The sequence below is a fragment of the Chelon labrosus genome (assembly GCF_963514085.1).
Source record: "Chelon labrosus genome assembly, chromosome: 19".
NCBI lineage: Eukaryota > Metazoa > Chordata > Actinopteri > Mugiliformes > Mugilidae > Chelon > Chelon labrosus.
The window spans coordinates 7,168,383-7,182,236 of record NC_140352.1 but is presented as its reverse complement, the minus strand read 5'-3'; the positions used below and the strand labels follow the sequence as shown (position 1 = coordinate 7,182,236).

Below are 13,854 nucleotides of genomic sequence, written 5' to 3'. Positions count from 1 at the left end.
ATGCCTGATCGAAATTCAGACATTTAACTTTACTGTATATAAACTGAGAAGGAACAATTGTTATGCAGAGTTTCCATTAATGTTTTATTTTTGTTTTTAATTCAGTGGATGAAGATGAATCAGACAGTGCAACACTTTATTGATTCTGTCCAGTCATGTGCACAGAGTCATTTTTCAGTGATGACAAATAATCAGGAAATCCTAATGAGGTTTGAGTGTGACAATGTGACATTAATTCCTATTACGAGCCAGCCTCCTTCCTCCAAGCTGGTGCTGGTCTCCTCCCGAGCCGAGCGCCTCCTCCTCCTCCTCCTCCTCCTCCTCCTCCGAGCAGCGTTTCTTTCTCTCCACTCCTCCAAAGGGGTTCAGCGTTTTGCCAAGCAGCCCGGGCTGTCAACCATGCCTCCCTCTCCCTCTCCCTCTCTCCCAGTCTCTTCCTCCGTGAGCGATGACAGGGTGTTGCTCCGGTGTGTGGGTGTCACACAGACTCAGCTCAGGCTCAGACGTCTGCGGAGGTGTTTGGTGAAATCCAGCTGTGCCCGGGGCAAAGCCTGATTGACAATGGTCTTTGGCAGCCAGCCCTGAGGACAAAGTTATCTTTTCTTAGAGCTCAGAATTAAAGAAAAATCAGCTAGCTGCTCAATCTACAATATATTTACTGCTACTTATATACAAATGTGGTTCACAGAATAATTCACCCGGTGGTCCACGTGCAAGCTTTTCCCCAAGCTCTGAAACTAATCTACTGATCTGTGCTTAGTTGTTGCTCAGTGTTTTTAGTTTGACATGTTTAAGATCAAACCACGAGAAGCAGCTGATAAGGCTAATTTGCGAAGTAATAAAAAAGTTAGTGCAATGATTTCAAGCGAAATCCATCCAGAATTTGGGGAAACTCAGGCGAATGAAACAACAAAAAATAAAATCTTACATTTATTATTATGCATGCTTTCCTAAAGGCTTTCAAATGCAGGGTTTCTGTTCCACAAATGTCAATAATCTGTTTTACAACTTCAAATATTGGAAAGCTATTTTCTAGAGCTGCAGAGAGACTTCACTGCTGTTTTCACAATCTCAAAAAGAACTCCTTCTGCTGAAACTTCCACTGCTACAGACTTAAGCGTTTAGCATTTTTTGCAATATCTCTCCCATCCCTTACCTTCTCAGGTCTGGTTCCTTATCTCAGACACCAGCATACTTAGCTGTGATAGCATATTCTTATCCTGTAGCTGCACCTTATCTGCAAAAATGGGTATTCTATATCATAGTGATTTGTGTCTGCTATGCCGCGTTAATCCCTCTCCGCATGTACCAACCGGCATTTCAAAAAGGAGATCCCGATCCTGAGCCACCAACGTTTAGAAGCACCTCCGCAGTAATAACTGAAACTCATTTTTGCGCACCGCTGTGCAGAAAAATGGAGGATTCTCCGTGGTATTGTTTCGCTTACGAGCTGTTTTGTGTGTTGCGTTTGGCAGAAAATAGTCAATCTGAGAAACCTGCTGCTTGCCAGACAATGTGCTCTGATGGGAAACCCGCATACATATTCACCTGAGTGTAGAGTAGACGTAGATTTACCTTGACGTCCATGTTGAGAAGCCACGTGAAGCGGCTTTTTGCTGCGTCCTCCTCCAGAGCTTGTATGACGATGCAGGTTGGCCCGTCCTCGGCTCTGTATGCATGGATATCAACTCATTAGCTTCAGAAATGAACTACAGTTTAATGTGGATATAACATATGGTGTGTTATGGTTACGGTTAGAGGACTAGGGTTAGGGTTAGGGTTAGGTGAAGGGTTAGGGTTAGGGCACCAATCAGAAGGACTGACTTAAAATCTGGTGCATACAATCATGGCTCCTCTCAATATAAAATCTGATGACTTTGGTGAGTCCTTCGCCTTTCACACCATCACCCTAACACACTTTTACATAGCCTTTGTTTTTATATTTTGTCTGATTCCCACTGTCCTCACACTCTTCAAAATCTACTGAAATATGTGCAATAACACATTTTTATCTCACATCCACGAGATAAAAAAAAACAGCAGACATTTAAGGCCGCTGATATTAGCCGGTGCTGAGCACGTAGCCGCAGAAAGATTGTCAGGTCAAGTTAAAATGTCAGAATAAATCAAAACAATTGCCTCTTTCATTTATTTATTTATTTTTTTGCCTTTTGTCAGATTAACTCTACCCTGTACGTTGTGTGGGGGGAAACCTGAACGAATGCATGTCTCTGAAAGCGTGACGACAAGGTGATCCCTTACCTCACAAAGCCAGCCTGAGGGGGGAAGGAGTCCAGCTGAACCGCCGCTCCTCCAAGGTAAACCCTGGACTTTTGTTTACAGCTGTGTCTGACGCTCAGGAAGTCCCTTTGACCAATCAGCATTCCCGCTGCCTCAGATGAAATCTCGTGAGTGACAATTGTTTCTGGTCCGATGTGTTTCAGAACCTAGGGACACATGAAAAAAATTAATAAAAAGCACACACAACGGGATCTGCAGCAATCAAATACTCAATAATGAGAACGTGCATGCAACTATTCCTTCACAAACTGAATATCAGGTCGGAAACTGTCCACTTAAGTAGCATTTGAATGTGGTAGCTGCAGTATAACCTGCGGAGGTGTAGTTTCACAAGGGATGAACTATCCAATTATCAGCAGTAGCCTCTTGTAAGTTGTCTAAAGGTCAGCCGCTCACTTTGATGTGCTGTATGCTCGGGTTCCACTGGTGCATCTCCTCGACTCTGACAAACAGGAGGTCGTAGAGCTCATTCACGCTGGCCTCCAGGACCGCCTCCAGTCTGAAGACCTTCCTGCCCTCCGGCATCACTTTGCTGCAGATCACATCCCCGTTGCTCTAAAGAAAGAAGAAATAAAAATAATTAAAAAAAGGGCAGACAAGTTATATAATGGTGTCGCTGCTTGCGTCTGGTTTATTTCACAGTGTGTGACAGTTGAAGTTTGATGAAGGCTCTTTAAAAGGACAGGATGACATTTTAGCCAATCAGACGTTACCTCTGTGATCTCGACCTTCCATCCGTCTCTGTCCTCCAACATGCTGAGAGCCTTCCTCATTGCTTCTTGGCCTTGTTGTACATAGAACATCTCATCTTCTTTCCCTTGCACTGGCTTTGTGTTTTCTGGTTTGGGCTCTGCAGGAGAAGACTCCGGTCAGCGACAGTTAAAAACAAACATCTATACTGTTTAATAAACACTGTGGTCATATTTTACCGGTATAGTTTAAACCAGCCTGCGGTCTCACGCGGTGTTGGATTTGACCCCATCGCTGCAGGTGCGTGATCTCCTGGCCTATCACTGCCACAGCCGTGCGCTGAAGTCCTGCACGATTGAACGGAAACGAAACAACTCAGGAGCCTCGCCCAGATTGCACCATTTCCACAAAAAAACAAAAAAGTTTTCTGATAGTTTACCTGTCATACTCCTGATATGAGGGTAGGAGATTCCACAGCAGAGCTTCACAACAGCGGGCAGCATGTTGTCTGTCGTCGGCAGTGACAGCAAAGTAACGGAGTCCGTCTCCGGTCTTTATATGGACCGTGAAGGACGCCGGGAGAGATAAGGGGCAGAGACGAAGATAGGACTTGTTCTGAATTCTGTCCCGAAGGCCGCACTTGACAAGAGTTTTTATTAACTAGAGGCGAGGATGCAGGGCTCGTTTGGTACAGCTGTGGGAATGTTGAATCTTTTTTTCATTCAGTGACAAAAACAGCAGTGAGTGGAAGGTTTATACCAACCAGCATGGCTGTCGATTGGCTATTTGTTTTTCTGATAATTACCTTCTTTCTGAGTAGCTGTGAATCGAGTACAATGGAGTGGATGATGATGAGCTACTTCAGCTCACAGATCAAATTAACAGGAGTCTAGACTGAGGCAGACTGAAACCTGAGGCAATGCAGAATGTTTTGTAATTAAGAATGCATCATCACATAATCCATAACGATCAGCCACAACATTAAAACCACTAACAGGAGAAGTGAATAACATTGACCATATTGATGCAATTCAATGTTCTGCTGGGAAACTTCTGGACCTGGCATTCATTCATGGGGATGTTACTTAGACGTGTAGCACCCACCAAGACCAGACCAGGAACCCCCACCCCATAGCAATGACACCCCAGCAGGGGTTGATTCAAAATTGGCTGTAGGTGTGACTGTGACTGTGAATGGCTGCTTCTCCCCGTGGTGGCTCTGTGACTGACTAACGACAGACTGGCCAGGATGTACCCAGCGTCTCGTCTAATGGAAAAGCAGCAACAGATCATGGATTGTTGGTTCTTCTTTATTATATTAAGTACAAGGAAGGGCCACTCGAGTGCATATCCAGTACATTAGTGAGGCTACTGCAAAGTGCTGTCATCAAAGTCAACAGCATGATTTTATCCAGAGAATTTTTAATTTTGCTCTTAAACCTGACAGCTCCTGAGAGGAACTATGAGCATCATTTAACATCAGGGGCTCTTAAGAAGCATAATTCATATTGGTTTAGTAGTTTTGATTTAATTATCAGGAACAAAGTACTCATTTTCTTCTCTTCTGTATTTTTCTACACTGGTTAACAGGATAACGGTGCTGTATTTTTTGTACTTGTGCAAGTGATAACAAAGTTAAATCAAATTTATTATCTAATTCCATCATTTAAATTAAATAATCCAAGTGATGCATGCTTCTTTTTTTCCAAAAAGATTTCCTAAACACACACAAACAAACAGGAAATACCCCTCTTACTGGAGGACATTAGTATTCAAGAACATGCATGTAGTAATTAGGTGGCCTGGTGAGGTTACAGTTCTTACCACAAGCCGTTTACACTAATTGGCACCATTACAAGACGCTTTGGAGGTCGTAGGTCTCCGGGGACCTGATGGAATCTAAAAAATATTTCACTTCAGTTTGGTCAGAGCCCTGAACTGTGACCCTGAAGGACAGCCGAGATTAGAGCCACTTTGTAAGGATGCTGTCACGCACTAATAAACAAGCAGGGTACAATGGAAAAAGATGCTGATGTACAAATATGTATACACCTTTACAAGGTCTCATCAGCCGGAGTCACAGGTGGAGTAGAAATGAACAGCATGAATTATAATACTATGATAGAATATATATATATATATATATATTATTGTAAAGGTCAGTAGTAATGATCGTCCCTGCAGCACATAGAGTCTTCTAAATGATAAGTGCGGGATTTACATGGCAGAGAAAAGCATTTCAGCAGCTGAGGCACTCTGCTCACGCCACAAGCGAAGGAAATTGCTGCACACCAAGTAGTTCAAATGGTAATCAGGTGTCAGAGAGGGTGCACAGTCTGCACCACGTGCACACTTCTGTTTGCACGTTTGTAGAAGAGGAAAAATAAAGTCATTAAGGAGAGATGGAGGTGGTTAACCTTTAGATAATCCATCTATACTTAATCCTTTCAGAATTAAGGCTAGTCACCACATCTATGGGGAAGATGACCCCAAAGGTCAACAGGTATCATATATGCATGTATTCATGAATTAAAGCCTTCATCCCCCTATACCTCTTCTCTGTACAAATGTCTGTTTGAATCCTAATCCCTAGATACAATAATGATTTATAATTTAAGTGATGCATCCTTGTCAGGAGAGTGGTTATCTGTAGCTGGGCACTACTGTCATTTAGCAGTTTCATTCATTCATACATTTTATTCATTCTCCTGTCTCTGATTTTAACATTTTCATGTGAAGAGATTATATTGGAAAATCAAGGGAACTTTGGTTTTAGCATGTCCCAGAACCTGTTTTGATGGAAAACAAATGACACTAGACTGTAATGCAGCAGCACAAAACAAAATCAGCGTTAACTCTGACTAAAGTGAAATGTGCAAGATCTGTTTTTACCTCTAGTTTTGCCCTGAAAATTAGACACGACATGAGGCGATGCATATCGTCTATGATACTATACGATACGACATTATGATACGATACGATACGATACGATACAATACGATACGACAAGACGAGATACAATATGATACGACAACATACAATACAATAAGACAAGATAAGACAAGACACGACACGATACGACACGATACGATACGATACGATACGACACGATACGAGATACAATATGATACGACAACATACAATACAATAAGACAAGATAAGACAAGACACAATACGATACGATACGATACGATACGATACGATACAATACGACACGATATGACGAGACGAGACAAGAACATACAATACGATAAGACAAGATACAATACGATAAGACAAATTAAAATACGGTAAGACAAGATACGATACGATACGATACGATACGATACGATACGATACGATACGATACGATAGGACAAGACGAGACGAGATACGATACGATACGATACGATACGACAGGACAAGATACGATACAATACAATATGATACGATACGATACGATACGATAAGACAAGATACGATACGATAAGACAAGACAAGACACAATATCATACAATATGATAGGATAACAACAACCTAAACATTGCAAAACTTGGGAAGTCTATAAATGATTGTGTTTGAATTATGAGCTCATTTGATTCTGCAAAGCAGTTCAGGGCAAACTAATCTGTCTCTTGCTCTATTGTAGTCAAGCATGTGTGCTTCTAACATTATACTTCAGGTAAAAATATTAAATTTGGGGAAGTAAAAATGGGTTGTCCTCGTGCGCCTATAAGCTAAGCTACGATACAGGGCGCAAGAAACACTCACAAATGAGCTGCCAACGTGCCTCAGTGGTGAGAAGGCTACTCAGTTGCACGTTCTTCTCTGCCTCAGCACCTCTTCAGCAAAGTGTCATCACTTCAGACTGGTTTGTTTAAACTGTCGCAGTCTATGCAGTACATGAGATTGTATTGATATTCATACATGCATTAATTTTTGTCAACTTTTTTTTTGGTTTAATTAATTTACTGATACCGCTCTTTTCCATTGCACTTACCATGTGTTGTTTTTGTGTGCACTGTCCTTTAAACTGTATGCTGCTGCAACACTTTAAAATAAACCAAGGATAATTTTATCTAATCTTCATTCGCCGCTCAATCGTTTTCAGTCATTTTTCATGGCAGTGGCTCGTTATCGCATCTTTGTGTATTGTGATTCTCATGTTGGAGGGCTTCCACCGGCCTCTCCTTGTCTGATATGAGTTACACTAGTGAGGTCTCTTCCTGTCATATCTGTAAAACGTTTGGTATCTGGCCCAGCGCTGCCCCTCCTCTCTCCTCAATGCTGCCTTGCCGAAGCGTTGCTGATAGAGCACAGAGAAACAGCTGCCTCTTATCACTCAGAGCCAACAGGTGTCCTTGTGAGAAGGATTCATGACGTCAATGCTGAACTTCACCTGCTGACCAGGCCAGTGGTCACGCCACAAGTTAAGAGCTTTTAGGATGTGTTAATGTGTGCAGCAGGGAGGACGTCTTTGTTGACACGATCATCAAAATGGGCATTTATTGCAGTTTGCGTGCCTTGTGTCAGGGCACCACGTGTGTGTTATTTAAAATAAATGTATTTTTGTGACCCTTTGACCAGTGATTTGTGGACAAAGTGCATTTTCCATCACAGTTCTATCAACTCAGCTTCCGCCATTGTTCAGCAAAAAGGACTTTCCTGGATTTGAAGAGCAACACTTAAAGTCCTGGTGAGAGTACATTACCTGCCAACTCGGCATCTTTCTAGTATACTGCATTTGTCGTGCAGGTTATGTAAGGCACTGAGAATAAAAGAGGTCCAAATGAGAGAAAAACCAATCTTACAGTTTTTGTGTTTTGCAAGAAAGAGGTGGCATCGGGGGCAGCACAGTGGTGTGGTTGTTAGCACCACAATCCAGGCCAACTGGGGCCTTTCTGTGTGGAGTTTGCATGTTCTCCCTGCGTCTGCGTGGGTTCTCTCCGGGTACTCCGGCTTCCTCCCACTGTCCAAAGACATGCTTGTTAGGTTCATTGGTGATTCTAAATTGGCCGACCTGTCCAGGGTGTACCCCGCCTGACCAGCTGGGATAGGCTCCAGCCCCTCCGCGACCTTCCAGAGGACAGTTACAGAAGAAGAATAAATGAATGAATGAGTTGGCGCTGCGTTTTCTTCTTTCTTCACTAACAAACACAAAGCCTTAATAGGACTTTACTGGTTTACTGAGAGGACGTGAGGGAATTTAGAAGGGCGGAGGGGACCGATGAAAAGGGATGAGTGGGATTGAAGACCCAGGGTGGGGCCACCTCTAAGGAAGCTTTGGTTTGTTGTCCTCTTGGTTTCTGTAATGGGAGAGGGAGGAGGAAGGAGGAGGAAAGAAAGGGATAGGGAATGTTTGAGTAGAGAACTGAGGCAAACAGTGAATCCTTTTGTTTTTGTCTCTTTGTAGTTGTCTGACACCTATTAATGACAATAGACAAAAAGAAATGTTAACAGCCACTCAAAACAATAGTTCCACCCACATATTGTGCATACTGGTCATTTTACATAAATAAAATGTCCAGCAAAGAGGACAGTTTGCCTTCACTTCAATGAGAACATTCCGTTTTTCTCGCTGTGTGCTCTTTTTATGAGCATCCCATTAGCAGCTTGTTCTACACATTCATCTTTTGTTCAATGATTCATGTGAAGACATACTGTATCTGGAGACCTTGTGTTTTTTTTTCTCCGCATTAGTAGGGCTCTCTCTGATGAATAAAGACTGATATGGATCTAATACGTACAATAAAGATTTCTAAGCATCAAGAAATACAGGGATTTCTTAAACTAAATAATCTTATATACACCGATCAGCCACAACATTAAAACCACTGACAGGAGAAGTGAATAACATTTATCATCTTGGACCTGGCATTCATTCATGTGGATGTTACTTAGACATGTAGCACCCACCTAGACCAGACCAGACACCCCCACTCCATAGCAATGACACTCCTTGATGGCAGCAGCCATCCCTAGCAGGATGCAGCCTGACACAGGCACGAAATGTGCAGCATGTTATAAAGCAATGCAGTTGTCACTGAGATTATTTGGTCATAAATCAGAGCGTTGCATAAATTAAACTTTTGATGCTTCAGGGGGGAAATTAACTCATTTTATGTGGCAAATACCTGAACATGAGCTGTATGAAAAAAAGACTACTACAAATAGACAAAATAATGCCTCTGTTCCAGCTCTCTGCAAGATGTCTACAGTCACATTAACCAGTTTTTACAATGGCTGGCTGACATTTGTTTGAAAAGTAGTTCTCTTAGAGCTGTCAGAACCAGAAGGATTTTATTATACAATGGAGAAAAATATATAATGCATTGCAATTATCGGTGGATATTTTTACAGGCTCCTTTTTTCTTCAACTGAGTTCTTGGGAATAGATGTTATTGTTTACAGGTGGATCAAACAGCGCTTTGAAGTGATTAATTGAAATCTCTCCATCTCGAATACGCAGCTCCTCTGAAGATGTTTTGCATGGTGATTTTAAGTGATCTCTGAAGGAGCTGGAGTGCTGTATACGGAGCACTCACACAGTGATGATGGTAATCTTACAGTGTATACACAGATAATTGCCAGATATTACTGGAGCCGTATTTACTCTTCTGTTCAATGTCTGGGTTGCTTGAGGAAGCGTTTTTTGACGCTCAAACAGCCTTGAAGCAATGGGTTTTACGGTTTTCAGGTCATATTGCAAAATTATTACAAATTAATGTTTGCCCTGTTTAATTTATGAATGGAAGAATCATCTCTTTTTGCTGTACGGTTCAGGGACAATGTGTTCTCAGCTCTAACTTTTGCCAGAAGTGCTCGTGATATCAGTTATTATCATTATATCTATTCCAGCGATCTAATGTCACAGTGCTTCCTCTTCCATCTGAACACTGGAGGCAAGGAGCTGCGCTCTTATACTCCTTTATAAAGCTAAGTGTTCTGGCATTTAGGCTTCCTGAAAATACCCCGCTAATGACGCATAATAATCTGTGACGGACGGGTTCAGTTGGGTTTCTTTTATTATCCTCTTTTAAAAATGTCAGCGATCTCTGTCACAGTTTTAGGTTTCTTCTGTCAGCTTCAAGCTGCAACAACAAGTAGATTATTAATTCTCCCATATGTAGTTTTTTCATCTTATCAGTTGTTTAGATTGCCGGGCAACTTTTAAATAAACCAATTCAATGTTCTGCTGGGAAACTTTTGGTCTGACATATAGCACCCACAAAGACCAGACCAGACACCCCCACCCCATAGCAATGACACTCCTTAATGGCAGCAGCCATCCCCAGCAGGATGCAGCCACAAAAAACGGTTTAGGAACAACTCAGAACAGCACAAGGTGTTGACCTGGCCTTTAAATTCACTAGATCCCAAACATACTTGATCAGCTCTGGCCCTCTCCTGTTATTCATGACTCGGTGGATGGTAACCTAAGTCATGTGGTATTTTCTTCATAATTTTATGACATGATGTGAACATTTGAACGCCTCATCGTTTTCATTAAGCCTTTGCATTACCGACATCGTGTTACCTGGTTGCTCTGCTGCTCTATTGTGCAGCAACAGGCGTAAAGAACATGTGTGAACATGGCGCTCTGGCCTTCACAGCCACCAGACCTTGAGCCAACTAAGTGAACACTTACAGAAGACAGGTCCTCACAGTCGTCTGTTAACTGTTCAGAGACAGACTTCATTTCAGGTGTTCAACAAGCGTACACAAAACGAAATCTAGCTGCATTGGCTCAGCACAGTATTAAAATATGCAGCAGTAGCTATACATAACAGAGAGTATTATGATCACAAATACAGTTATTTTAGCAGCGTATACGGTACAGTATAACATACAGAGTACTGCATAAAACCAAAAGAAAAAAAGTCAGCAGTGCAAGAGTTATATAGTAGTATTAACAGTAATGCAAATAAAGTACTGGTAATAGTATTAGTAATAGTGCAAATTATGTAAAGTTAGGTAATCTCTAGTATTAGCAGTAGTGCAAAATAGTCTGCAGGATACAGGATTAAATACAGATTGCTATAAAATAAGATAAGGTAAAACAAGATAAGCTAATCCTTTATTTGTCCCACTGTGAAGTATCTAAGACGTTCGTGTAGGACGAGGTGGAACAACACCTTACTAAAAATAATTTCCTTTATTTTTGTCAGCCACCTGTAAACAACTAACTGCATCCAAACAGGTTTACGTTTACCGTGGTCACATGAAATGTCCACAGCCCCCTCTTGTGGCATTCACAACCTCATTAGTGGACATTCTTTGGAAAGGTCGGCGTGCAAAAGTTCTGATGTATTTGCTGGAACTGGCCGAGGTGGATGGTAAGTAAAAAGCATTTTAATCCAGTCATATAAAGGTTTCTATATACGTGCATTTTCTTTCGTCTATACACGACGCCTTTGCATCTCCTACATTAAGTCTCGGTAGCTTCTAGATGCAAACTGTTGCCAAGCAGCCGTGCTCTCAACACTTACCGCTTGAACGTGAAGCATTTTGTATTAAAGACTTCCCTCCTCGTATAACCATAAGCCCTCGAGTTCCATTTGAAGAGGGGGTAAATGGGATATTCATTTTTAAAAAGCCTATTTCCTTAGTCAGCTTCTTACTCTGAGCAATGAGCTCCTTCACTTGAACATGTTATGCTATTTCAAAGATTGCTGTACGCTGCTCTTGGTGCCTCAATGGTGGTCTGAGGGGAAAAGGGTGACGTCAAACACAACATCTGAATAATGTCACCGTTGGGTTCTCGTAATGGCAGGGTTCAGAAGTGCAGAACAAAACACTTGAGAGTTTATTGATAATCAGCAAGACTTTCAGAGAGTCCATCGCAGATTGGCGCAAATGGTGAGTTGGATAAGAGATGCTTTAAATTGCGTCCCGGTGCCTCTCAGTGAGGTCTAGGAGCATGTGGTCTTCACTCAGCCAATCAGAGAAGATCAAGGCAACAAATCAGGGTCAGATGTGGTCTGCAAGGTCCACCTCTGCTTGAACGCTGTGCGTAACTGCTTTATTAGGTACCACGAAGAAGAAGTGGCCTAATGTTGTCTAATGTGATGAGTGCCTGAATTCAGCACTAATGGTCTAATGGTCTAAATACATATTTACATTTGTTTACTGCCTAAGGACAACTTAATTAATCTTGAATCTCGACATGAAAATGAAAAATTTTGAAAAGATAAAAAAGTCTTCTTATGCCCTACAATAACACTCTAGGGCTGAAATTTAGAATTTCAAAGTATTTCAATGAGTGTCCTATAAAGGGTTATATGATTTAAGATGTTCTCACGGTTGACGTTACAGCTTCAAACATTTAGTGTGCACGCAATATCACAAGTTCAACAATCTCTCTTCTTTGGTCTCCTCCAGAAGGAAGCTTCTTTTCCTGGAAGGTACAGATGGTTTGTGTTTATAACCAAAGATGCATGCCTGCTGGAGCTGGGAGAGCTGGTTTGAAGAGAGAGTTAAGTTTGTAAATGAGCTGCAAAAGTGAAATAATCAAAAGAAAAAAGAGGCTGGAAAGCAACGCATGGCACGGCAAGTGTTCCATGAGTGTTCATAACTACTTATATAAGCCTTACACATGTAGTAATGAGCTGCAGCCATTGGCCAATGGACCAATAAAGCTATTTTTATAACTTCTTGATGTAAATGCTGCACATTTCATACTTATTAATGACATATTTTTTTTCCTGTGTTTTCTTTGCCTGGGTGGTACAGAACTGCCAGCTGCTTTTTATTTAATGTTCACTTGAAGCTTTAAGCGAAGGTGAACTCGTGTCTGCTGTCAATCATCGCCGTTTTCTCGGCGCTGTGTCTGTGAAGTGAGAACTCTCATTCCCTCCTTGTTTTTGTGTGGTCGCAGAAATGGCTGCGATGGACACTCTGCCTCTCCACACCCCTTGGTCTCCATGCCAACAAATGGCTGACATAAGCTGACTGAGTGCTCCCCTCTTCCCACCATTCTCTCTCTTTCTCTCTCTCTGTCTATGCAAAAACTGGAAAACTACGACTGATGATAAAAATGATAGAATAATGGTGATTTCAGACCATCAATAAAAATTTTTTTCTAACCCCATCCCTTATAGGGACCCTGAAGATCTATATGAGCAGCGTGTCAATAGGAGCAGTGACTCAATTGGCATGCGCATTTAGACTGCATTCACAGAAAGTGTTGGCTCCATGTCCCCCCTTTGTTTCTGTAATGAAAGATGGAAGAGGGTGTGTTATGTATTGACAATAAGCATAATTTTATTGTTATGCATAGAAATTATAAGGGCACTATTTTATGTTGGTTGTTAAAGCAGCTTAGCGGAGTGATATATCTGTGATGTGGATTATTGATGAATGCTGCAGTAAACTGAAGACCACGTGAAAAGAACAGTTTGTGTCTGACTCGTTTTATTGCTTATGTACTGGGAGAAACATAACAGAATTGGCGACGAGGTAGTGGACAACGAACGCACAAACTACGGAAAAAGTGGAGTTTATTGACTTTTTTTTTTTCTCTCTTTGGATTACTGCCTTACCCCATGTATGGATGCTATGTTGATTAACAAGCTAGCACAAGGAGGGGGCCCGTAAAAACGAGGAGAAAGGTAAACCAAAGTGATATTCTGCTGTGGAAGGGACCTAAAACTGCACAAAAATGTCTGGAAGTGTGGGGCATATGGACAGTTTTGATAGCACAGTGGAGGACTGGACAATTTATGTTGAACGAGTGGAGCAGTATTGTTTGGCCAACGAAATAAGTAATGACCGTAAAGTCGCGGTATTACTCAGTGTAATGGGAGCCAAAACATACAACTTGCTCCGCAGCCTCATCGCACCCGTCAAACCGGCTGACAAAACCTTTAAAGAGATCACGGAAAT

At 41.7% G+C, this 13,854-nt stretch overlaps 1 protein-coding gene across 1 annotated transcript; it reads right to left on the bottom strand.

Moving 5' to 3' along the window:
- Positions 1 to 488: 488 nt before the first annotated feature.
- On the bottom strand, positions 489 to 3,494 carry star2 (steroidogenic acute regulatory protein 2; the record flags this gene model as incomplete). The annotated part of the gene is made up of 7 exons (XM_084567610.1): positions 489 to 581; positions 1,576 to 1,669; positions 2,263 to 2,447; positions 2,698 to 2,856; positions 3,015 to 3,151; positions 3,231 to 3,338; positions 3,431 to 3,494. The coding sequence occupies 7 exons, from the start codon at positions 3,492 to 3,494 to the stop codon at positions 489 to 491; spliced, it is 840 nt and encodes a 279-aa protein (XP_084423736.1).
- Between the last annotated feature and the right edge of the window lie 10,360 nt (positions 3,495 to 13,854).